The 26821-nt window shown below is 35.2% G+C and overlaps 1 protein-coding gene across 1 annotated transcript in view; it reads left to right on the top strand.

Moving 5' to 3' along the window:
* MDGA2 (MAM domain containing glycosylphosphatidylinositol anchor 2) overlaps nucleotides 1-26821 on the top strand; it is a 912048-nt gene that overhangs the window by 842918 nt on the left and 42309 nt on the right. The window contains exons 11-14 of the mRNA XM_025295819.3: nucleotides 10773-10950; nucleotides 15818-15838; nucleotides 23283-23438; nucleotides 23903-24061. Of these exons, the coding sequence (XP_025151604.2) occupies nucleotides 10773-10950; nucleotides 15818-15838; nucleotides 23283-23438; nucleotides 23903-24061 (514 nt within the window). The remainder of the gene's footprint in view (nucleotides 1-10772; nucleotides 10951-15817; nucleotides 15839-23282; nucleotides 23439-23902; nucleotides 24062-26821) is intronic.

Genomic DNA, 26821 nt, shown 5'->3' on the forward strand with positions numbered 1-26821 from the left:
ACTTTATATTACTAACTCAAAACAAAAAAACTACTCTTTATAAACTGAATCAAAGATCATTTTTGTATTAAATCAATATCTTCATATGTCCTATTAAATATAAGAACTTTTAAATTCTATCTAATTGTGAGTTTAAACTGTATTTTCTGATATAGTTTACATTTATGCCTACAATTCACCATTAAAGTATTACTAACTTCATAAAACCGGAGAAGGCAATGGCACCCCGCTCCAGTACTCTTGCCTGGAAAATCCCATGGACTGAGGAGCCTGGTGGGCTGCAGTCCATGGGGTAGCTGATGGTCGGACACAACTGAGCGACTTCACTTTCACTTTTCACTTTCATGCATTGGAGAAGGAAATGGCAACCCACTCCAGTGTTCTTGCCTGGAGAATCCCAGGGATGGCGGAGCCTGGTGGGCTGCCATCTATGGGATCACACAGAGTCGGACACAACTGAAGCGACTTAGCGAACTTCATAAAACAGAAAAGAAATTATCTCATATTCATATAACAAGATACACATATTCTGCAGGGTTAAGAAAAAAACTTTTTTCCCCTGAAGCATTCCCTAAATTGTGTTAACAGTTACCTTTCAAATGCCGAATATGTTAGAAAGTATCTAAAGTGTTCATTCAAGGGGCAGGAAAAAAAGACTAGCAAGATTCATTTGAAATTCAATTCATTCTATATGTCTTCTGAGGTACCATATTTAGTATTTTCTCCTTGTTTATATTGTTTTACTTTTATCAGATATTTTTATCTGGGAAACAATAATTATATGTATTTAATAGAATAAGTGGAAATGTAATAATAAATCTAAAGTTAATTATTTACCTACCACTTTGAATTGTTTGTGGTTAAATTAAATAACAAAATAGAATATCCTAGTACATAGCAATCACTCAATAAACATTAACTATTTAAAATATTCTTATGTAACTCTTCCATTATAAAGTCACATTGAGAATGTAAAGTCACATTGATAAATATGTACTAAGCATTTGTTGTTGTTGTTTAGTTGCTAGGTTGTGTCCAAATCTTTTGAGACCCAATGGACTGTAACCTGCCAGTCCATGAGATATCCTCAGCAGGAATACTGGAGTGGGTTGCCAATTCCATTTCCAAGGGATCTTCCTGTCCCAGGGATGAAACCTGCATCTCCTGCATTGCAGGCAGATTCTTTACCTCTGAGCCACCACGGAGGCCCACTAAACACTTAAGACTGTATAAAATTCTAGTCTTTACTCAATGTTTACCTACTACAGAAACATTCAGTTCAGTTCAGTCACTCAGTCATGTCCAACTGTTTGTGACCCCAAGGAGTGCAGCACACCAGGCCTCCCTGTCCATTACCAGCTCCCAGAGTTACTCAAACTCATGTCCATTGAGTCCGTGATGCCATCCAACCATCTCATCCTCTGTCATCCCCTTCGCCACCCACCTTCAAGCTTTCCCAGCATCAGGGTCTTTTCCAGTGAGTCAACTCTTCACATCAGGTGGCTAAAGGATTAGAGTTTCAGCTTCAGCATCAGTCCTTCCAATGAATATTCAGAACTGATTTCCTTTAGGATGGACTGGTTGGATCTCCTTGCTGTCCAAGGGACTCTCAAGAGTCTTCTCCAGCACCACAGTTCAAAAGCTTCAGTTCTTCGGTGCTCAGCTTTCTCTTTAGTCCAACTCTCACATCCATACATGACTACTGGAAAACTATATCTTTGACCAGATGGACCTTTGTTGGCAAAGTATGTCTCTGCTTTTTACTGTCTAGGTTGGTCATAACTTTTCTTCCAAGGAGCAAGTGTCTTTTAAATTTCATGGCTGCAGTCACCATATGCAGTGAATTTGAGCCAAAAATAAATAAATAAATAAAGTCTGTCACTGTTTCCATTGTTTCCCCCAACTATTTGCCACAAAGTGTTGGGACCAGATGCCATGATCTTAGTTTTCTGAATGTTGAGTTTTAAGCCAACTTTTTCACTCTCCTCTTTCACTTCCATCAAGAGGCTCTTTCATTCTTCGCTTTCTGCCATAAGTGTGGTGTCATCTGCATATATGAGGTAATTGATATTTCTCCCAGCAATCTTGATTCCAGCTTGTGCTTTATCCAGTCCAGCATTTCTCATAATGTACTCTGCATATAAGATAAATAAGTAGGGTGACAATATATAGCCTTGACATACTCCTATTCCAATTTGGAATCTGAGTCTGTTGTCCCATGTCCAGTTCTAACTGTTGCTTCTTAACCTGCATACAGATTTCTCAGGAGACAGGTCAGGTAATCTGGTATTTCCATCTTTTGAAGAATCTTCCGCAGTTTGTTGTGATCGACACAGTCAAAGTCTTTGGCATAGTCAATAAAGCAGAAGTAGATGTTTTTCTCGAACTCTCTTGCTTTTTTGATGAACCAATGGATGTTGGCCATTTGATCTCTGGTTCCTCTGCCTTTTCTAAATCCAGCTTGACCATCTGGAAACTCACAGTTCACATACTGTTGAAGCCTGGTTTGGAGAATTTTGAGCATTACTTTACTTTTTTATATTATTCACTTGTTTGCTTTTGGCCACGTTGTGTCTTCATTGCTGCATGGGCTTTTCTCTAGTTGCAGTGAGTGGTGGCTACTCTCTACTTGTGTGTGCAGGCTTCTTATTATGGTGGCTTTTTCTGTCGTGGATCAGGGGCTGTAGGGCACGCAGGCTTCAGTAGTTGCAGCATGTGGGCTCAGTAGTTGTGGCTTCCAGGCTTTAGAGCACAGGCTCAGGAGTTGTAGCACATGGCCTCAGTTACTCTGCGGCATGCAGAATCTTCCTGGACCAAGGATTGAATTTGTGTCTCCTCCATTGGCAGGTGAGTTCTTTACCACTGAGCCACCAAGGAAGCACAGCATTCAATTTTGTAGGGTGCTAAACTCCCTTTTGGAGAAGGAAATGGCAACCCACTCCAGTGTTCTTGCCTGGAGAATCCCATGGACGGAGAAGCCTGGTAGGCTGCAGTCCATGGGGTCGCACGGAGTCAGACACGACTGAAACGACTTAGCAGCAGCAGCAGCAGCAAACTCCTTTTATCTTATAAATAAAACTCCTTTTATCTGGAGTTCTGTTCTAATATTTGTCATCATTTTTCTAGAACTGTATTTTTAACTTCAAGCCGTATTGTTGTTCAGTCACTAAGTCATGTCTGACTCTTTGCGACTCCTGGACTGCAGCATGTCAGGCCTCCCTGTCCTTCACTATCTCCTGAAGTTTGCTCAAATTCATGTCGATTGAGTCAGTGACGCTATGTAGACATCTTATCCTCTGCTGACCTCTTCTCCTTTTGCCTTCAATCTGTCCCAGCATCAAGGTCTTTTCCAATGTGTCAGCTCTTCACACCAGGTGGCCAAAGTGTTAGTTTCAACTTCAGCATCAGTCCTTCTAATGAATATTCAGGACTGATTTCCTTTAGGATTGACTGGTTTGATCTCCTTGCTGTCCAAGGGACTGTCAAGAGTCTTCTCCAGTGCCACACTTCAAAAGCATCAATTCTTTAGCACTCAGCCTTCTTTATGGTCCAGCTCTCATATCTGTACATGACTACTGGAAAAACTATAGCTTTGACTATATGGACCTTTGTCAGGAAAGTGATGTCTCTGCTTTTTAATATGCTGTCTAGTTTTGTCATAGCTTTCCTTCCAAGGAGTAAGTGTCTTTTAATTTCATGACTGCAGTGATTTTGGAGCCCCCCAGAATAAAGTCTGTCACCGTTTCCATTGTTTCCCCTCTATTTTCCATGAAGTAATGGGGCTGGATGCCATAATCTTAGTTTTATCTGAATGTTGATCCTTAAGCCATGGCACACACTATATTTAGGAAATCTTAGACTTAGTTTTTTTTCTACTTCTATTTCTTCCATTTTTGGGATCACTGGGCAGTCCTATTTCATTAGGTTGTCACTAAAGACTTTGTTCTATGTACCTAATATTTAGTTCTCAAATTTTTAAATCATCCTTGAAAAATATTTACAAGGTCTTTCATCTATGTACCATGATGTTTGCCAAAGACTTCTGTATATCCACTTTGTAGCCCTCTGTCTGGCAGCAAAGGCTCACCAAGGTAGGCAAGGACAGAAAACTTCATGAAAGACAGATTCACTGAAGCTGTATACCCACCCCATGCTGTCTTTACATGAGGGTTTTTGTTTTGTTTTGTTTTTTAATCAGGTAACTATTTTGATAAGAAATATAAATTAGACAAACTACAGGGAGTAAGTTTCAAAATATTTAAAGCTAAATGCAGATTGACATTCATATACCATGTAAATTTAAAATGTTGATTTCAAAAGACAATTGGGAATTTGACATATTAACAAATGCACTTTTTATCTTGTCATTCTCTTTTATCTGCTACCGTCTCATTATTTAAAATCACAACAAAGGAGGATGAGGTTTATAGTCCAAGTACATGAACACAAACCCATAAATGCATAGCAGTATAAAATTAAAAAGATAGTAAATGAGATTTGAATAGATTTTATAAAACCTAAGGAACTCTGGTAGCTTCAGAAGCCTAGATTTTAAATCAAACAAGAGGTCATATAAGTGAGCTGGAGGTGGTTGAGTGAGGAAAGGCATTGAGTTTCAGAATAAAAATATAGGAAGATATTCCAGTGCAAATACACAGAATCCTCAGGTATAAGGAATATTTTAGTAAAGAACAAGAACATAAGTCCTAGAATTTTCCTGAGAAAGGTAACTACAACCACTTGAATAAGAAAGAAGTGGGCTCACTTTCCCATAGGTAGCTCTGAAAGACTACGGGAATTGCCTTTTTGGGTTCTGCCTGAGGGATCCCTTGAGTATTGTAGTATCCCTTGAGTATTCATAGACTGACTCTGATTTGCAGAGACTAGGGTCTAGTAAGTATTTTGCTTTACTGTGTTATAGGTGAAACAGGATTCCCCAAAGCCCTGAAAAAGGGCAGAGGTGGTGCTTTTAGACCAAAATAACTTATCATTTGTCTAAGAAAGATGCAGATTTAATACAAATATTGACCGTAGGCCAAGGCAGTTGCAAAAACTAGGGATGCTAGTACCAACAAGAAAGAGCCAATGAATTTGACTGAATCGAGAGAGTATCAGGAGGAAACAGTAATCCAAGCAACACTTGTCCCCTGCACCAGCAGGCCAAGGGCACTTAAGCTGGGGTATGGGCTTCCCCTGCCTCTGCCCCATCTAAGTACTTCCCTAGGTGATAACCACTACACAAAGTGATTGGGTTAAGTTTATCAAGTTCAAACCCTGAACATGTTGAGTTTAACTTGGATTGGCAAGAATTAGTATTTCATCAACAGAAATGAGGTAAGTAGAATTCAATTTTAGAAAAATAAAGAATATCCAATTTTGAGGAGAAGCACATTAGTGCATATGAAATTGATACTTTCTCCAGTTACTACTGAATATAGCTTTCTAATACTCTTCTATGTCATGCTATAAAATTATTCTGAGCCTTTCTAGAAGTCAGAATTTCCAGATAATGTGTGTGCTTCAGGTTACAGATCTTAGCATTCAGAAAAATTATGGCTCATTTCATCTTCAAATAGTGAAAAAGGTCCTCTAGACTATGCAAAAGGAACATATCTGCTAGGAAAAGAAGTTACATAATTTTTTTTTAAAAATTGAAATGATAAATACTTTATTGCTTTCATATCAACATGCTCACGGGTATGCTCTGGAACTGTCAACTGTGGTTATGGTTTGGGTCCTATGTTCTTTGGGGTTTTGTGGTATTGCCTCCAAACAGTGGGCTAATGTATTTTCTTTTGTGTATATGCATTTAATTTTCTATTTTTACATTTTGCACAGTTCACTGAGGTATGATATTAAGTGTTTAATTGCTTATTCCTCAACTGCTGAAGTATATACTTTCATTATAGCTGTAAGTTAAAGATTTAGAATCAGTTATTGCTTTTTTAATACACATATGAAGTTATATACTGAAGAGTTTTAATAAATAACAGCATCAATGTATCTGCCAACTAAAATTACTTGAGTAGAGCATCTCATTATAGAAACAGAATACCTACAGTCTCCTTTTGGGATCTGTTATAAATATTGAGTGATATTAAACGTATTTAACATCCAGAAAAGTATACCTTGATTAAAATTGCATGCCTTTAGATAATAAAACAATGTTAAAATTCTGTGGCTTTAAACTACTTTTATAATCTGAAATAATAGTACATTGCCCTTAGTTCACACATAATAATTTAAAGTCCAAAGACAAGGAAAGAAAATTTCAATTATATTATATTATTTTATAGAACTGTTAGTCTCCAAAACAGATAGGAACTTTGTAATGTCTGGTATCAGCTATGCATAAGTAAATTACTTTCTGTTGAATTAGGTTTTATGTACATTTTTACCAGTGTTTGTAAATATAGTGACTGTATGCAGTTATCACTGTTAGATTTCCTGCTCCACTCATTGGGTCAGTTGAATATACACTGTGTACTGGAATTTAATCTTGTCACATCGTTATGAAGTTAATGACCAGATGCTATAGGTAAAAAAAAATTAATAAGAAATTGTTCCTGTTTATAATCTATCTGCAAAAAAGTACTATTAACTGTATTATAACTAAATATATAAAAATACTACTGAAAACAAGGGAGTAATAAATTCTGGGAAAGCAAAGGAGAAGATGATGCTAGATAAAGTGATTTTGGGTGTAACCAAATTTTGTAGCTGCTACTCTCCAGACAACCTTAGGAGAGCTACAGAAACTTCCTTCTGCCTCAGTTTCCTCAATTTGTATAATAGGGCTGGTATTAGTTCCTGCTTACTAAGGGTTGTGCTAGACTAAATACAGTAGATATAATACAGTTAACATGGTGCCTGGCGGAAACATAGTTGCTGCTGCTAAGTCGCTTCAGTCATGTCCGACTCTGTGCAACCCCAGAGACGGCAGCCCACCAGGCTCCCCCGTCCCTGGGATTCTCCAAGCAAGAACACTGGAGTGGGTTGCCATTTCCTTCTCCAATGCAGGAAAGTGAAAACTCAAAGTGAAGTCGCTCTGTTGTGTCTGACTCCTAGCGACCCCATGGACTGCAGTCTACCAGACTCCTCCGTCCATGGGATTTTCCAGGCAAGAGTACTGGAGTGGGGTGCCATTGCCTTCTCCGACATAGTATGCAGATACATACAAATTAATGTAGCAGGATGTTTTTGTTGTTTATTATCTAATCTGAAATCACAAGTTAGACAGTAATCAATGTAAAAGTATAGAAGAAACCACTAGTATTAATGCTGTGATCTAGCCTGTCTGTGGAGAAGGAAATGGCAACCTGCTCCAGTATTCTTGCCTGGAAAATCCTATGGACAGAGGAGTTAATGGGCTACAGTCCATGGGGTCGCACGAGTTGGACAAGAGTTAGCGACAAAACTCTAGCCCTGCTGAGCTGCACCAAATACAGACCCTGGATCACCTGCTTCCAAATTACCCTGTAAAGGAGAAGGTGCTTTTTAAAAAATTATGTATTTCTAAACTCACCAAAAAATTGTTTCTAGACTTCACAGACGCAAAATACTTACTGGTAGCTAAGACTTGCAATTTTTGGTTTTTAATCACAATTGTCCCATGACTCTCATGCTTGCCTAAAAATGAGAACCATTAATACAGAGTATTAACCACACCAGATACAAAACTCCAGAGACTATCAACATTTTGAACTCAGGAAAAGGAAAAGCTGCACAGAAGTGGATGAGTAGCCACAGATGTAGATGAGGGAAGCTGTTGATACAAGGAAACAGTCTTAAAATTCAAGGGAGAAAAAGCTTTAAGAAAACTCATGGTTGCCTGTTTCTAACTCTTATTCTGAAATTCTCTCTTTGAAAAGCAAAGAAATATTTTAGGCTTAGGCAAAATAATGTATTTTTATATACCTGCTACCAATCTAAAAAATTAAAAATCACCTGAGTGTTTTGCTGCTGCTGCTGCTGCTAAGTCGCTTCAGTCGTGTCCGACTCTGTGCGACCCCATAGACAGCAGCCCACCAGGCTCCCCCGTCCCTGGGATTCTCCAGGCAAGAACACTGGAGTGGGTTGCCATTTCCTTCTCCAATGCATGAAGGTGAAAAGTAAAAGTGAAGTCGCTCAGTCGTGTCCGACTATTCCCTCACAATTGCAAATTCTCTTCTTGATGCTCTCCTATCCCACATGACCAAGTATTTACTATTTTCTGCATTTCTTTATACTTGACTATATATGTATGCATCCCTTTTCAAAGTACATATTTTGAACTTAAATTTTATAATACATCTGCTTTAAAGTTGATTTTACCTCAATATTACTTTTGTTAAATCCATCTATGATGATGTATTGTGGCGTAGGTTCATTTTTCATGCTCTATATTGATTTATGTTTTATTAAAAGTTTACAATTTGATTATCCTATCTCCTACTGATGTTTAGATAATTCTCTGTTTTCTATGCCATAAATATTTCTGTTTCCTGTGTATACAAGTTTATCTGTTCTCATTGTAATTGTGTTTTTATTGCCAAATTGCTCTCCATACTTAGACCAATTTACATACTCAAGACTATATTTTTAGAAGAGAGCTTTCTGTAGATCTCTTGATTTTTTGCATATCATATGTGCAGAGGCACTGTCTTTTTATTCCAGTCTATCTTTTCAAGGTTATTTTCATAGCAAACATCCTTAGAATATAGAGACCTCCTGTGGAGCAGAAGGAAAGCTTGTTTAATGTCTAGTATAATGAATATGTCTCCCTCTTGGGCAGTGGTTGGACAGATTTGGGTTCTTATTGTCACTTATAAAAGATTCAAGTCTTTTTAGCTCCGGATCCCAGAGATATGATACAAACAGAAAGTACATGCAAGATCCAACTAGTCACTTCTTCATCACGGTGGGGGAATAGGGAGACAAAGGGAACTGGTTTGAAAGTAAAGCTTATGCTGTCTTCTGTGTTGTGATGTGAATCCTTTTCTCTGCCCCAGTATTCAGAATTCTTCTGCTCATGGCCCATGATACTATTGCAGGCTAACTTGTTTGCTTGTAAGTAGACTAATATCTTACCCATCCACCATCCCCTGCTCCAGATTCTTTACAGGTATAAATATTCTCATTGTTTTGTGTTAACAACAAACCTTAATTTTATTATCTTTATAAGCTTCTGTTTTTCTGGGAAATAATATTGTGGTTTTAATTTTCACTTCCTTGATTCACAATGAGGTTAGGACTTTTCTGTAATTCTTTATTTGTGCTTTCTCATTTATGAAATACCTGTTCGTGTTAGACTCTTTGCTATTGAATTATTTTTCTTATTTTGTTATAGGGGTTTTTCATACATTCTGGTTAACTGTATTTGTTCTAAGTATCTTTTTTCCAAACCTCTGCCTTTATTTTACCTGTTTATTGGGCAGCACTGATGAGATGAAATGTTTATGTTAAAATTTTGAATTTAATGTTAATTTCAATTTTAAGATTGACTAATTTATCAGTCTTTTCTTTGTGCTTTTCTATTCTGTTTAAGAATATAACACCTTGTGTGAGATCATAATCACATTCTTCTGTGTTTTTCTAAAGATTTAACTTTTATCTTTTAAATGTATTTGATTTTCCTGAGACTATTCTTTCTAAGATATGTGATAGGGATCACATTCATGTATTTTTTTATATACCCAAGCAATTGAGTGGTATATATTTTCATGTCTTCTATGTGAACAATTCCCCACATAAATTAATATAAGGGCTTTCTGTTCCATTTCATTATTTTGTTTGTCATTTGTCTAATCTTGTGCTAATAGCATGTACTTGAGATTTTCATTTCTAGAAATATAACAGGCTAGTCTATATAATTAACAGTAACCCACCCTCAGAAAACAAGCAAATAAACAAATATATGAAAAAATATATATGTGTGTATATATATATATACACACACACATACATATATATGTTATTTCCGCCCCCCCTCCCCCTCCACCGGTTGCTTAGCAGTAAAGAATCTGTCTGCCAATACAGGGGACACAGGTCTAATCCTTGGGTTAGGAAGATCTCCTGGAAAAAAAATGGCAACTCACCCCAGTATTCTTGTCTGGGAAATCCCATGGACAGAGGAGCCTGGCTGGTTATAGTCCATGGGGTCCCAAAGAGTCAGACATGATTTAGTGAGTAAACAACAACAATGGTATATACATATTAACATATATAGTATATATATTGCTTTTGCCTTCAGTTATTAACCAACCCAGACAAACTTGAACTTTGATTCTTATAGTTTGGCAGTGGTAAGGAATGAAAACCCAAGTCCTATCCAAAGCAAGGGCTTCCCAGATGACACTAGGTATAAAGAACCCACCTTGCAACACAGGAGATATAAGAGACACAGGTTTGATCCCTGGGTTGGGAAGATCCCCTGGAGGAGGGCATGGCAACCCATTCTAGTATTCCTGCCTGGAGAATCCCATGGATAGAGGAGCCTGCTGGGCAACAGTCCATAGGGTCACAAAGAGTTGGATGTGACTGAACTGGCTTAGCATCCAAAAAAAGAGACCATCTTCATTTTAATCTGTGACACCAAAGGTTTGATATTTAAAGTAAAAGTGAACCATACTGTTAATGCCCCTTGCAGAATGTCAGAAACAAAGGTACATCTTTAATGAAATATAACTTTGTCCTAGGCCCTAAAGAATCTCCAGCAATAGTATTCTTAACCACATGATCAATATATAGTTAAAAATATCAGAAACATTATTATATAATTCTTTTAATTTCAGGCTGGACAACAGCGATGGTGGGAACAAGAGATTAAAATAAATGGAAATATCCAAAAGGGAGAATTAATTACATATAACTTGACTGAGCTAATTAAACCAGAGGCTTATGAAGTCCGACTGACTCCTCTCACCAAATTTGGCGAAGGAGATTCAACAATTCGTGTCATCAAATATAGTGGTAAGTAGCTTTTTGTTTAAAAGAATTTATTTATATACTAAACTATCTAAAAAGTTGTAACTATCTACCAAATATAGACACAAAGTAAAATTTAACATACTGATTTTCTGAGCCGTTAGTCAAGTGAGAAAAAATCCCGTAGTACTTAATCATAAATTGTAATATTTAGTTTTGAATATAGAGGTATAGACAAATGCTTAATTAACTTTGGACCTCAGAGATAATGTCATGAATGTCTTATTATTTTCTATGTCATAGTTATGAGGCAGTATGTATACATTTTTTACAAATTCTTAATGATTTTAAAATTTATATCATTAAGAAGTTAGGAAATGTGATTGAATTTTTAAGTTTTTTTCATTTTCTGGAGTAGTTTTAAATTCACATTAAACTGAGTAGGAAGTGCAGTGTTCCCATATATGCCCTCTCCCTTGTCACAGCTTCCCCTACAATCTACATCTTACATTAATGTGGCACATTGTTAACAATTGATTAACAAATATTGTACATTATAAAAGTCAATAGTTTATATCAGGAATCAGTCTTTATGTTACACAGTTTTGCATTTTCCAGAATGTTGGGTTGGAATCATGCAACATATAACCTTTCCAAACTGATTTACTGTATTTAGCAATATGCATTTAAAGCTTTTACATATATTTGTGTGGCCTGATAGCTCATTATTCTTTATTGTCAAGTAATATCCCATTGCATAGGTGTACCACAGTTTGTTTAACCATTCACTTATTGAACAACATCTTAGTTGATTTTTTTTCATCACTTTTTTTTCCTTTAGAACACTAAATTTAATGTGTATGTGTTAGTGATAGTTTTCCTTTATAAACAATATGCATTTACTATTTCTTTACTATTTAAATGTCCTCCTTAAACAAATGTAGAAAATAGTGTAAAACTGTAACAAAGTTGATCAAAAACTTTATAATAGTTCAAATAGGAATAATGTTGATTGATTTGATATTATTTTTTATATATAACTGACAGATTAATATTTTATCATTTGAAATATATATGCATTTTTCGGCTGAAATTTATAGTGTTCAAAGCCTAGCTCTAAAATCATCAATGTATTTTGCAAGGTTGTGTATGTTTTGTTACCTCAGTGGAATATTTTTCTTTTTGATCAAGGCTTGAGTTTAAAAGATAATAGAATGAGGGTTTTGGCAGCTGAAGTTTTCCATTCTGTTTAGCATTAAGTACGTTTTCCTACTTACGGGGGCAACAGTGAATACTGTCAAAGTAAAAAATAAAGTGAAATTATTAAAACCTCACTAGAGTTATAAGATTACCTGTATTTGCTCTCACCAGAGTACACATTGGGCATGACAAATTCAATTTTCATTAAAAAATGAAATATAGAATATATAGTGGAATATTCATACAAGATCAAGGAATATAAAAACATTATAATCACTGCATATATTTTCTTGAATATGATTCTTTTTAAAATGTACATTTTTATCTTAATGATATAAATATTAGAGCAAAATAGCAATTGTTATTCTGTAACTACTTTCATGATTTCATCCAACAAACATCTCAGTATAATTGTCTAAAGTTTTAGCATCAAATATTTTTATAAAATATGAATTATCTCCTTCTAATATTTATGCTCCCTGTCCTCCAAGGTGTAAAACTGTAAACTACGTAATATGGAGGGCACTGGAAACCATAATTAATACTCATTCTTTTAAAGGTGAAGATATTAAGACCCAGAAAGTTCAGTGTCCTGTCACGTTAAACAATTATATGACATGACTAACTGATGAAAACTAGAGATCACTCCTAAATGACAGAAATCTTGACCTGTTTGCTTAGTTTAGGAATTATAGAACTTGTCTTACAGAGATATAGGAAAAATCTTCAGAAACTCAAGTTAATTTTTATTGAAAACTCTGATGTAACAAACAGAAATGAAAAATACATCTGGAAAATCAGTACTGTGTTTAGTTCCAACTTTCTTTTAAACTAACTTTATAACTTGTCATGCTTATTAAAATCTTAAACATTTTAATTGAAATTTGCTTTAATATACTATGGATTTGGGTAAAGTATACTTTAGTGTGTGTAAGCATACATTGTATATAGGCATCCGTAAGAAATTCAACATGCTATTGATAGTTTTAAAGAAGAAACGAAGACTCACTGCAATATTTCAAATTAGAATAGCAAATTTTTACCAGATTAATCATGATGGTTGTAGTGCATTTGCTGACTAAAATATTGCAGAAGTCTCAAAATTCAGTCTGGTCACAGGTAACATATAGCTGTGACATTGCTTAGAACTAAATTATAATTCAAAGATGTTTACTTCTTTCAAAAACAACATATAAAATTAAAATTTATATTATCCTAATTATAAAATAAATTTAATTTCAATAATTAATTTTCAAATTAAAATATACTGATACCTTGAGGCTTTCCAGCTGGTGCTAGTGGTAAAGAACCCACCTGCAATGCAAGGGACATAATGAGATGCAGGTTTGATCCCTGGGTGTGGAAGATCACCTGGAGAAAGGCCTGGCAACCCACTCCAGTATCCTTGCCTGGAGAATTCCATGGACAGAGATTGGCAGGATATGGTCCATAGTGTTCCAAAGAGTTGGACATGACTGAAGCAAATTAGCACGCATGCACCTTGCAAGAAAGGGATTATTTTTGTTTGTTTTTCAGTGGAACTAATAAATGTATAGTCCTTTCTCTATGTTATTCATTTCATAATTAGCAATGGGGCAAGTACAAGTAGAACAGCTAAAATAATGGGAATATTCTGTCTTCTTGATGTAGAAATAGTAAAAAGTAATTTGTTGATAAACTAATCACTTTGTTAAAATTGATCTCAGTGTACTAAATGTAAAAATTTTATATGAAGATACTTTGTGCATGTTTGTACATTTATGACATTCATTTTGTATTTTACTACTATGTCCAAGTTTAACAAAAGTGCTTAATGGCAAACACTAGGAACCAGGGACAAAATAGACAATCTTCTGGAGGTTAGATTAGCAGCCCATTTTAGTCTTCAGTTAAGTTCAGTTCAGTCACTCAGTCATGTCTGACTCTTTGTGACCCCGTGAATTGCAGCACGCCAGGCCTCCTTGTCCATCACCAACTCCCGGAGTTCACTCAAACTCAAGTCCATCGAGTCAGTGATGCCATCCAGCCATCTCATCCTCTGTCGTCCCCTTCTCCTCCTGCCCCCAATCCCTCCCAGCATCAGAGTCTTTTCCAATGAGTCAACTCTTCGCATGAGGTGGCCAAAGTACTGGAGTTTCAGCTTTAGCATCATTCCTTCCAAAGAACACCCAGGGCTGATCTCCTTCAGAATGGACTGGTTGGATCTCCTTGCAATTCAAGCGACTCTCAAGAGTCTTCTCCAAACCACAGTTCAAAAGCATCACTTCTTCGGCACTCAGCTTTCTTCACAGTCCAACTCTCACATCCATACATGACTACTGGAAAAACCATAGCCTTGACTAGACAGACCTTTGTTGGCAAAGTATTATCTCTGCTTTTCAATATGCTATCTAGGTTGGTCATAATTTTCCTTCCAAGGAGTATGCATCTTTTAATTTCATGGCTGCAGTCACCATATGCAGTGATTTTGGAGCCCAAAAAAATAAAGTCTGACACTATTTCCCCATCTATTTCCCATGAAGTGATGGGACCAGATGCCATGATCCTCGTTTTTTGAATGTTGAGCTTTAAGCCAACTTTTTCACTCTCCTCTTTCACCTTCATCAAGAGGCTTTTTAGTTCCTCTTCACTTTCTGCCATAAGGGTGGTGTCATCTGCATACTGAGGTGATTGATATTTCTCCCAGCAATCTTGATTCCAGCTTGTGCTTCTTCCAGCCCAGCGTTTCTCATGATGTACTCTGCATAGAAGTTAAATAAGCAGGGTGACAATATACAGTCTTGATGGACTCCTTTTCCTATTTGGAACCAGTCTGTTGTTCCATGTCCAGTTCTAACTGTTGCTTCTTTAGGAGACTGTAATAATGCTTTCTTTCATCCAGAATGAAATTTTCTCTCAGAGTGATAAATGCTTAATCGATATATACAGATACCATTTTGTCTCTTAGGTTAGATATAGTTTTGTTTTTGCTTCAATAATATTTACAGTATTCATTTTGATATTTGGCAAAACTAATACAGTTATGTAAAGTTTAAAAATAAAATAAAATTAAAAAAAATATTTACAGTATTCATTTCTTTTCAGGTAGAAATCAATTGGCACTGTAAACACAATTAGTTTTTTGAGATAAATATTTCTTCTTGAGATAAATATTGTAAAAATGCAAATGCATTACCTATCATTTGAAAACTGTGTGTGTGTGTGAAAGTAATTAAAACAGCATCAAAGTAGCTATTTGTTTTGGCTCACACACAATGACATGATATGAGGATTGCTTTATTTTCATATATACCATATATTTCAAACAGAAGTAGACAATAGCAAAAAAAAACTAAAGTGTGTTCTCTGTTAGATAATTGCATTCATTCTTAGAACACCACGAGTATAGCTTGTCAGCCTCAGTTTTGATTACTTGGTTTTGTTTAACACTGGTTAAGACATAAAAAATCAGCTATTCTATACCTTGGAAAATGATCAAATCCCTTGAGCCATTTAGCATTGATCATTTGGGTACTTTGAGGCTGTTATTGCTGAGTTCCAAAGTAGATTCTATTCAGTCTTCTAGAACAAAATGGATTGCAGATATAATTCTCTCTGGCCACAGTGGGGAAGATCATTAAGTTTTAGTTAGGCACTTATGAGATGCTGATTAGACTTTTATTTATAAAAGACATTTAAGCCATGCTAACATTATTTTTTGCTTTTCTTGTAGCTCCTGTTAATCCTCATTTGAGTAAGTATATTTTCACTTTAAAAATGGCACTATACTTGACAATTTATACAAATAAAAAATGCATAAACATAAAAAGGTTGTTTATCAATTGTTCATATTTGGGTTGACATAGAATGTCTTAGAAATAGTAAAACTGGCGTTAATTGTAAACTTTGAATTCCAAAGCCTATGGACATAAAGACAAATAATTTAATATAGATATTTAACTTTTCCTAAATATTAAGCCATTTTTCCAACATGCTTAACAGTTATTATTTGTGTAACTGTGGTTTATTTATTCCTTTTGTGGCATTGTATATTATTTGTATTGCTATTATTTATTTCTTTAATTTTCACCATTTGATTTCTATATTCAACTCATGAAATATTATATTCACTTATAAAGTTGGTATTTTAATGGTTCAATCAAGATTTTTCACTAATCACTATTCCATATTCCAGTCTTATATGAAGAAAAAATAATTTGATTACATCCTCTTAATAATATTTCATTTTAAAATTAAGAATTGATTTTTGTCCCCTATTTTGTGTCTAGCAAGATATTGTTCTGGTCTAACAAAGAAAGAAGAGCAATCTTTGTACTCTTACTCCTATCCATTCAGCATTCTCAATTTCCTATCCTTAGTGAAGAAAATGTCCAAATCTGTTTTTTCATTTTACTGTATTCTCTTTTCTGTTTTGGCCTTTAACTGATTATATAACAAAGACCAAATTACATAACCTCCATTCCTGCTGTGTTTCCTCCCAAAGATCCTCTTTTACTCTGCTTTTGCATAGTCAAACACTAATACTGAATATTTTTATAGATCTTTATTGTTCACATCTTGCTTCAATGCATAAAAGTTCATTTAATCACCCCAATGACCTTTTAATGCAGCTATTCTTATCAGCTCTTTGAGGTTCATTTTTCTTATAATGTTTAGCACAAATGCTTCTTCCTCCACTAATTACTCCCTCATTCTGATTTTCAATTACAGTTTATCTTCATCTATGTGGAAGTTATTTTTTATTTTCTCATATCCTCCAGTAAACTGTAAGATACTTAAGAACTAAATCCATTTCTAGTTTCTCTCTATGTTTCACTATCTTTGTGTCTATAATGGCATCTCATGTTTAGCAGGTGTTCAGTGATCATTTGTTAAAAGAACAAAATACATGACAGTTTCAAGATGAATTAATGGCGTAAATAAAATTCTCCCTGGCTTCTACTCAGGGGACTATTGCTAATTAATTACTATATTGACTATGATTCCTTTAAAGGTAAGTTCTCTGACTGCACTTTCAGTGGAAATGTTTAAAAATAGTTATCACAGAAAGATTAAAAGTAAATACAGGGGAAAGTTGACAAGTATTTCAATTCAAGGCAAGAATTTTGAACAGTCTATCTACTGAACAAAATGCATACATATTTATAGACAGGAAGTGACTGCTAACTGATTACTGCAGTCCAATATAATGAGCACCATTATTTTATGGCAGCTGAGAAAATCTTACAGAAGAGATAATATCAAAGCTGGATCCTGAAAGTTTAATAGAGGTCCCTCAGATAAAGAAGGTGAAGAAAGGCTCGCCTGTCATTGAAAAGGAGATCATGTTCACATACATAATAACTGAACAAAGCTCCATTTGTCTGGTGCACAATGTTCAAAAGTTATTTAAGCCAGAAATGTGCCCTAAATATGGACAATATTTATTAGAATTTGAATGTTTCCTTTAAAACTTGTGTCCTTCAGATCACAGTTATCAACTTCTCTTCCTGAGCAAGGACTTCACATGTGTAAAATGGAAATCCAAATGATGCATTGGATTTTCTATTTTTAAAGTAATTTCCAACATAACATTCTATACCAAAATTTCCATTGGCTGTGTACCTTTTGAATTTTTTTTAATGATAGTCAATATGGTAGAATATGAGAGTTGTTTAGAAAAAAGAAATGAGTAAATATTACCTAATGATTTCTCTAAGTTATCAAAAGGAAGTAATTATTTTTATATTTTTGACAGTCAAATGCATTTTTTCTTATTAATTGATTTTTTTAACCTTCATTACTACCTCCAGATCCCAAACACAGATAACAGTACACTATCAAAGTCATTCGTTATAGATTTAGGTTCTTAATACACTAGCTATGCATTATTCAGTAAGAAAAGAAAATAGGCCAGTGTGTACAAGAAGGTCATGTTTTAGTTTAGATTTTTGCTAGGGAAAGTTAATTTTTCATTCCCTAAGACTACTTTTACCTACTTTCCTTAAATGCTACATATTTTAAATTTTGTCATTTATTTTCAAGGTATAACCTACACGTGATAAAATTTACCATATTTTGTGTACACTTATGAAAAAAGAGTTGACCAGTTTAAACAGTCATGTAAGCATCACCACAAGGTTTCATTACCCCTAAAATTTGTGTTGCTTTGTAGTTCAGCTTCCTTGTACCTCAGCCCCTGGCAAACTTGTTTTATGTTACTATTATTTTGCTATAAATTAGCTACAACTTACTTAGTATTTATTCTCCACAGTTTACTAAAAGGTACCTTCCCAGTAATGATATTGTTAATGAAATTGAAGTGAAAATGAAAATGAAGCAGTTCAAGGAAAAAAAAAATCTGAGAAAACACTGTAATTAAAACCATTATGCAGGACAAAGGCTAACAGAGTTTTGGAAGAACACACTGATCATAGTAAACACCCTCGTTCAACAACAAAAGAGACAACTCTACACATGGACATCCCCAGATGGTCAATACCAAAATCAAATTGATTATATTCTTGCAGTCAAAAATGGAGAAGCTCTATATAGTGACATAGAACAAGACCTGGAGTTCCCTGTGGCTCAGATCATCACCTCTTCATTGTAAACTTCAGGCTTAAATTGAAGAAAGTAAGGAAAACCACTAAACCTGTCAGGTATGACCTAAATCAAACCCCTTATGATTATACAGTGGAGGTAACAAATAGATTCAAGGGCTTAGATCTAATAATAGACAGAGTGACTGAAGAACTATGAACAGAGGTTTGTAACATTGTACAGGAGTAGGTGACTAAAACCAACCCCTAGAAAAAGAAATGCAAGAAGGCAAGGTGATTGTCTTGCCTTACAAATTATGAGGCCTTACAAATAGCTGAGAAAAGAAGAGAGGCAAAAGGCAAAGGAAAAAGGGAAAGATATACCCGGCTGAATGCAGAATGTCAGAGAATAGCAAGGAGAGATAAGAAAGCCTTCTTCAATGAGCAATGCAAAGAAATAGAGGAAAACAATGAAATGGAAATGACTAGAGACTTCTTCAAGAAAATTGCAGATATCAAGGGCACATTTCATGCAAGGATAAGCACAATAAAGGAAAGAAATGTTATGGACCTAACAGAAGTAGAAGAAACTGAAAAGAGGTGGCAAGAATACACAGGAGAACTGTACAAAAAAGGTCTTAATGACCCAGATAACCATGATGGTGTGATCGCTCACCTAGAGCCAGACATCCTGGAGGGCGAAGTCAAATGGGCCATAGGAAGCAGTACCACAGACAAAGCTAATTAAAGTGATGGAATTCCAGCTGAACTATTTAAAATCCTAAAAGATGATATTGTAAAAGTGTTGCACTCAATATGCCAGCACATTTGGAAATTCAGCAGTAGCCACAGGACTGGAAAAGTTTTTATTCAAATCCCTTAGAAGGGCAATGCCTAAGAATGTTCAAACTACCTTAAAATTGCACTCATTTCACTTGCTAGAAAAATAATGCTCAAAATCCTTCAAGCTAGGCTTCAACAGTACATGAATTGAGAACTTCCAGATGTACAAACTAGATTTAGAAAAGGCAGAGGAACCAGAGATCAAATTGTCAACATCTGCTGGATCATAGAATAAAGCAAGGGAATTTCAGAAAAACATCTACTTCTGTTTTATTTACTACACTAAAACCTTTGACTGTGTGGATCACAACAAACTGTGGAAAATTCTTAAAGAGATGGAAATAGACCATTTTAACTGGCTCCTGAAAAACCTGTATATAGGACAAGAAGCAACAGTTAGAACTGGACATGGAACAGCAGACTGGTTCAAAATTGGGAAAGGAGTATGTCAAAGCTGTGTATTGTCACATTGCTTATCTTAACTTATATTCAGAATACATGCGAAATGCCAGGCTGGATGACTCACAAGCTGGGATTGTGAGAGAGAAATATCAATAACCTCAGGTATGCATATGATACCATGTAATGGTGGAAAGCAAAGAGGAGCTAAAGAACCCCCTAGTGGAGTAAAAGATGAGAGTGAGAAAGTTAACTTAAAACTTAAAACTCAACATTTAAAAAATGAAAGTCATGGCATCCAGTCCCATTACTTCATGGCAAACAGATGGGGAAAAAGTGGAAGCAGTGAAAGATTTTATCTCCTTGGGTTCCAAAATCACTGTGGATGGTGACTGCAGTCATGAAAATAAAAGATGCTTGCTTCTTGAAGCTGAAGCGCCAGGACTCTGGCTACCTTATGGGAAGAAATGACTCTTTGGAAAAGACCCTGATGCTTTGAAAGATTGAAGGCAGAAGGAAAAAGGGACAGCAGAGAATGAGATGGTTGGACGGCATCACCTACTCAATGGACATGAGTTTGAGCAAACTCGGAGAGAAGGTGAAGGATAGGGAATCCTGGAATGCTGCAGTTAATGGGGTTGCAAAGAGCCAGACATGACTTAATGAATGAACAACAGCAATGATACAAACATTAAGTATTTCTATTATAATTCTAAGTTATTTCTTAAAATGAAGAAAATGTTGCCAAATCTTTCTTCTTATATATTATTTATAATTGATAAGTGACTTATGCATCATTAACTCTTAAACTACTATTTAGCAATATTTCTTCCAAAAAAGATCATTTGATAATAAAATTTTTAAATGGTTTGAATTTATGTTGGCTTACATATAAAATTATAGTTTATTTGCAATTCTGTTTAATATAATAAAATGATTTCAAGAATATATTTAAATATATATTACATTTAATATGATAATAATTGTGATATGAGACCTCATATATTGGCAATAAATCAAGTTACTCTTAAATGCCCTTTTGCATTTTATTGACTTACATAGTCTTTAAATCAACTTATTTATCCTAAATATCCACTTCCAAAATATTTATATAGAGTAAGTCTTGTTCTTCATTAGCCTCAAAAAACTTATGTTTTAAGTTTAATTGAGGAGGTCTTTCTATTCAGAAGGCTCTTTTAAAAAAAAACTCTTTTGATTGGCATTTTTAACTAAAACCAAATATCATTTGTTGTTAAGAGAACCATATTGTCCTCCAGGTTCATCCATGTTATTGCAAATGCCAGGATAATCATTTTCAAGGCTAAATGATATCCTATTGCATATATCTGCCATAACTTCTTTACTCATTTATCCATTAATGGAAACTTGGGTTAGGACTGTATGAGTCCATGGGGTCGCAGAGAGTCGGACATGACTGAACAACTTTCAAATAATACTATTTTTCAAATAACATTTGACTTCCAAATAATATTATTTTGCAAATAATACTGCAATGAATATGGAGAGCACATATCTTTTTGAGGTATTCATTTCATTTTCTTTGGATGTATGTTCTTAAGAGATATTACTGGATAATATTTTTTTAAGGCAACTTCATACTGTTTTTCATAATAGCTGTACCAATATATATTCCAACCAATAGTATACAAGTTTTCTGTGGTTCCATAAGAGTTTTAGGAACTTTTTTTTTTCTATTTCTGTTAAAAAAAAAAAATGCCACAGGTATTTTCAGAGAGGATGCATTGATTCTAAAGATCACCTTGGGTAGAAAAGATATTTTAACTATACTAATTCTTCCAATCCAAGAATGTAAGATGTCTTTCCATTTATTTGTGTCCTCTTTAATTTCTGTCATCAATGTGTTGTAGTTTTCAATGTATAAATCTTTCATATATTTTGCTAAGTTTATTCATAAGTATTTTATTCTTTTTGATGCTGCTGAAAATGAGATAATTTTATTAATTCCCTTTTCTGGCAGCTCATTGTTAGTGTGTAGAGACACAGATTGATTCAGGAGCATGGTTCCAACCTCAAGGGCTCCACTCCCAAGACTATGTCATAAATTTAACCCATTGCAGGGGGAAAATATGGGAGTCTTTATTATTTAGATGTCTATAACTTTGTGAATTGAAGGGAATCTGTACTCAGTTTTTACTTCATTATTTACTAGCTGACATTAGCCAAAACTTTCTTTTCTGTGAACCTCATGAGTTAGTATTTCTGTATTTTTATAGAGTTCTTAAAGATTGAATGAAATAATGCAAGCTTTCTTTATTTTTTTCAGTTAAAGATATTAGTTACTCCTGTGTTTCAAGCAGGGCCCATTCCAGTAAGAAAACCCTTTAATACCTAGAAATATTACTACCATTCTCTGAACTTCTTGTTTGGTCTGAGCTCAGCATGTGGCTGGCATCCAAGAAATCCCAGTTCTTCCACAGGTTCTTCATAAAATCTTTTCATTACTTTGAAGTGAAGCTGCTCAGTCATGTCCAACTTTTGTGACCCTATGGATTTCAGCTTACAAGGCTCCTCTGTCCATGGGATTTTCCAGGCAAGAGTACTGGAGTGGGTTGTCATTTCCTTCTCCAAGGGATCTTCCCAAGCCAGGGATCAAACCGGGGTCTTCCGCATTGCAGGCAGATGCTTTATTGTCCAAGCCGCTTCCCTTGCGGCTCAGCTTGTAAAGAATCTGCCTGCAATGCAGGAGACCTGGGTTCGATCTCTGGGTTGGGAAGATCCCCTGGAGTATTCTGGCCTAGAGAATTCCACAGACAGTCTACGGGTTGCAAAGAGTCGGGCATGACTGAGTAACTTTCATTACTTTATTTCTAGTGAATTGTAAGCATCTGGCAAATCCACATTCAAATAAAGTATGAAAGATAACTACTTTTTAAAAATAATTTGCTATTATCTTTCCTTAAGTAAGCCTCCATTTGTGCAAATGAGTATGCGTGACAGCATCTGCAGACGTGGTATGAAATACTGTAGGCTGAGGGTAGATAGCTAAAGTACCATCAGGTAATTTAATTAAGACTGTTTTCTAATTGTTCTGTTTGGATTGTTCCTATACTTGAAGAAGGAAAGTTGGGGAATTCTTCAGCCATAATTCAATCAGGCAGCACATTCTTTATTTTCAATTAGTTGGATATTTCAGAGGAAAATGGTTTGGGTTTAAATTGTTAAATAAGAGGCTGATTTACATATCAAGATTATTTTTCATTTCCATTAAAATTGAAGTAGCTTTAGGTTTAGTTGTCATATTGCACATTATTTTGGCTATGGTGCCATTATTGCAACCTTGCATTATTATTGCTGTATGTTTTAAATTTTTCTTAGAAGACTATTGCAATGTTTGTATTAATTTAACTTATTGTAATTAAAATTTGCCAACAGGAGAATTTCACTGTGGATTTGAAGATGGTAACATTTGTTTGTTCACCCAAGATGATACAGATAATTTTGACTGGACAAAACAAAGTACTGCAACAAGAAATACAAAATATACTCCAAACACTGGACCTAATGCTGATCGTAGTGGCTCCAAAGAAGGTATGAGGGTATGAAACGGTGTGTTCATATCAATCATACTCTAGCCTGGACTTTTAAAAATGCTATTATGCTAAATGTGAAATGCAAGAGAATGTTTAGCTATAGATTTAAATATTTTGGAATAAAACATGAAATTTTTTATTTACCGTATCAAGTATTCAGTTATTTCCAAAGTATGTAATCATTAATTTTCACTGAGAACTTACTGACCTGTATAAAGAGATTAGGAATTTTTTTGACAATTCAAGTTAAAAATTCCAGTTTTGCCTCATTTTTAAAATTTTATTTTTAATTATGTATATTATTTATTTTTGTATTATGTTTACATATATAGATTTTATAAATAAGATGCAGACTCGCCTATCAATTTTACTATTAATATATATGAAAATTCTAACCTCTCAGTGAATTTAAATTTCATGTCACCTACTAATAATTTGTCTACACATTTTGTCTTTTCAAAGGTTTTTATATGTACATTGAGACATCTCGACCCAGATTGGAAGGAGAAAAGGCTCGACTTCTCAGCCCTGTTTTCAGCATAGCTCCCAAAAACCCTTATGGACCCACAAACACTGCGTATTGTTTCAGCTTCTTTTATCACATGTATGGACAACATATAGGTGAGATGGCAAAAATTACTGTTTCTTCTAAAGTAAATCATAACTTGGAACAAAAAGGTTCACAAACACATAGGATGAAGTCAATTTTAGTCAATATCATCATTAAATTTTTAATGGCTCAACTGCACATTGACAATGAGATGCAAAGAATGTTAGCCCATCATGTTCTAATTTCCCAAATTTAGATTAGAATTTGAAATTTGGGTGCATTACCTACCTCCTCTGGAATCCTAATTTAGGCCAACCTAAATTAGGTTAAGTTCTTCATGAGATCTTCTTGGAACTCAATATCAGCATAATTTACACTGTTTCATTCCAAAGAAATGTGCCTGGATAATGACTCAATGTATATTAATGACCGTGAAAAGCAATATTGCCCCATTTGGAAGACAAGTGCTTTTAGCAATATGTACACATTTGAAATATTGGTGTGATAGCTTCTTGTTTGTAAAGTGTGCCTAACATACCTAGTAGGATTTAAGAATATCCTTGATCCTGAAAAACATACAAAGTTGAAGACACACTTCCTTCCCTTAAAGATCCTAAGAGTGACAGAAGCTAAGATGAGTAGTTACACAATCATGCTAGGCAGAATACCACATAACCTCAAGAAAGAACCTAATAAACCTGTTAAGAGTAGGGAGGTAGGGGACAGAAGGAGTTCATACAGATCTACAATTCTTTATGTGTAAAGAATTCTTTATAAAATCAAAACAACTGAACACAAACTGTTTTAAATTTAATTATTTGGCAACCACTTTCTAGCCTGATCTGCATATGTTAGAATGTAAGACCTGAACTGATATAAACCCATGTATAGTCTTTATTTATCCAAATGAATATGAACATATATACTATTTTCAGCAAAAATATTATTGTGTTTAATTGTGGGATTCTGTTTTAGTTCTTAAGAACTAAAGAACTAAACTTTAAGAACTAAAACAGATTATATATTACATAAGACACACTCTTAACTACAAAATAAGATAAAATTCTGAATGGTGAAGCGTATCTAGCTCTACAGAGCTTGGCACAGGACTGTGGATCTTTATCTATTTGGAGGATAAGGCAGTGCCTTGGGACAAAGGGAAACATTTCTCTATGAAGGAAGGGTACATTTTCAATAGACAGAGATAAGCATAGGGAAGATTGTTTTTGTTCAGTCACTCGGTCATGTCCAACTCTTTGCGACCCCATGGAGAGAAGGGCACCAGGCTTCCCTGTTCTTCACCATCTCCCAGAGCTTGCTGAAACTCATGTCCATCGAGTTGGTGATGCCATCTAACCATCTCATCCTCTGTCGTCCCCTTCTCTTCCTGCCTTCAGTCTTTCCTAGCATCAGGGGCTTTTCTAATGAGTTGACTTTTTGCATGAGGTTGCCAAAGTATTGGAGTTCAGCTTCAGCATCAGTCCTTCGAATGAATATTCAGGACTGATTTCCTTTAGGATTGACTGGTTTGATCTCCTTGCAGTCCAAGGGACTTTGAAGAATCTTCTCCAACACCACAATTCAAAAACATCAATTTTCTGGCACTTGGGTTTCTTTATGGTCCGACTCTCACATCCATACATGACTAGTGGGAAAACCATGGTTTTGACTATATGGACCTTTGAGGCAAAGTGATGTCTCTGCTTTTTAATATGCTGTCTAGTGTTGTCATAGCTTTTCTTCCAAGAAGCAAGTGTGTTTTGATTCCATGGCTGCAATCCACCATCTGCAGTGATTTTGGAGCCCAAGAAAATAAAGTCTGACACTGTTTCCATTGTTTCCCCATCTATTTGCCAGTAAGTGATGAGACCAGATGCCATGATCTTCATTTTTTGAATATTGAGTTTTAAGCCAGCTTTTTCACTCTCCCCTTTCACTTTCATCAAGTGGCTCTTTAATTCCTCTTTGTTTTCTGCAATTAGGGTGGTCTCATCTGCACATTTGAGGTTATTGATATCTCTCCCGGCAATCTTGATTCCAGCTTGTGCTTCATCCAGCCCGGCATTTCTCATGATGTAATCTGCATATAACTTAAATAAGCAGGGTGACAATATGCAGCCATTATGTATTCCTTTCCCAATTTGGAACCAGTCCGTTGTCCCATGTCCGGTTCTAACTGTTGCTTCTTGATCTGCATACGGTTTTCTCAGGAGGCAAGTAAGGTGGTCTGGTATTCCCATCTCTTTAAGAACTTTCCACAGTTTGTTGTGATACATACAAACAAAGTCTTTAGCATAGTCAATGAAGCAGAAATAGATGTTTTTCTCGAATTATCTTGCTTTATTTTGTGATCCAACAGATATTGGCAATTTCATCTCTCATTCCTCTGCCTTCTCTAAATCCAGCTTGAACATCTGGAAGTTCTTGATTCATGTACTGTTGAAGCCTGGCTTGTAGAATTTTGAGCATTACTTTGTTAGCGTGTGAAATGAATGCAATTGTGTGGTAGTTTGAACATTCTTTGGCATTGCCTTTCTTTGGGATTAAAATGAAAACTGATCTTTTCCAGTCCTGTGGCCACTGCTTTTTCCGAATTTTCTGGCATATTGACTGCAGCACTTTCACAGCATCATCTTTTAGGATTTGAAATAGCTCCACTGGAATTCCATCACCTCCATTAGCTTTGTTCGTAGTGATGCTTCCTAAGGCCCACTTGACTTAGGAAGATTAGGGTCTGGTAATGAAAAAACAAAATGTGGATGTGAGAAATATTAATTGTCTTAATATAAATTTAACAAATATAAAACTGAAAATTTGTTGTTTTTCTTTAG

Source organism: Bubalus bubalis, chromosome 11 (assembly GCF_019923935.1).
Source record: "Bubalus bubalis isolate 160015118507 breed Murrah chromosome 11, NDDB_SH_1, whole genome shotgun sequence".
In the NCBI taxonomy this organism is placed as follows: domain Eukaryota; kingdom Metazoa; phylum Chordata; class Mammalia; order Artiodactyla; family Bovidae; genus Bubalus; species Bubalus bubalis.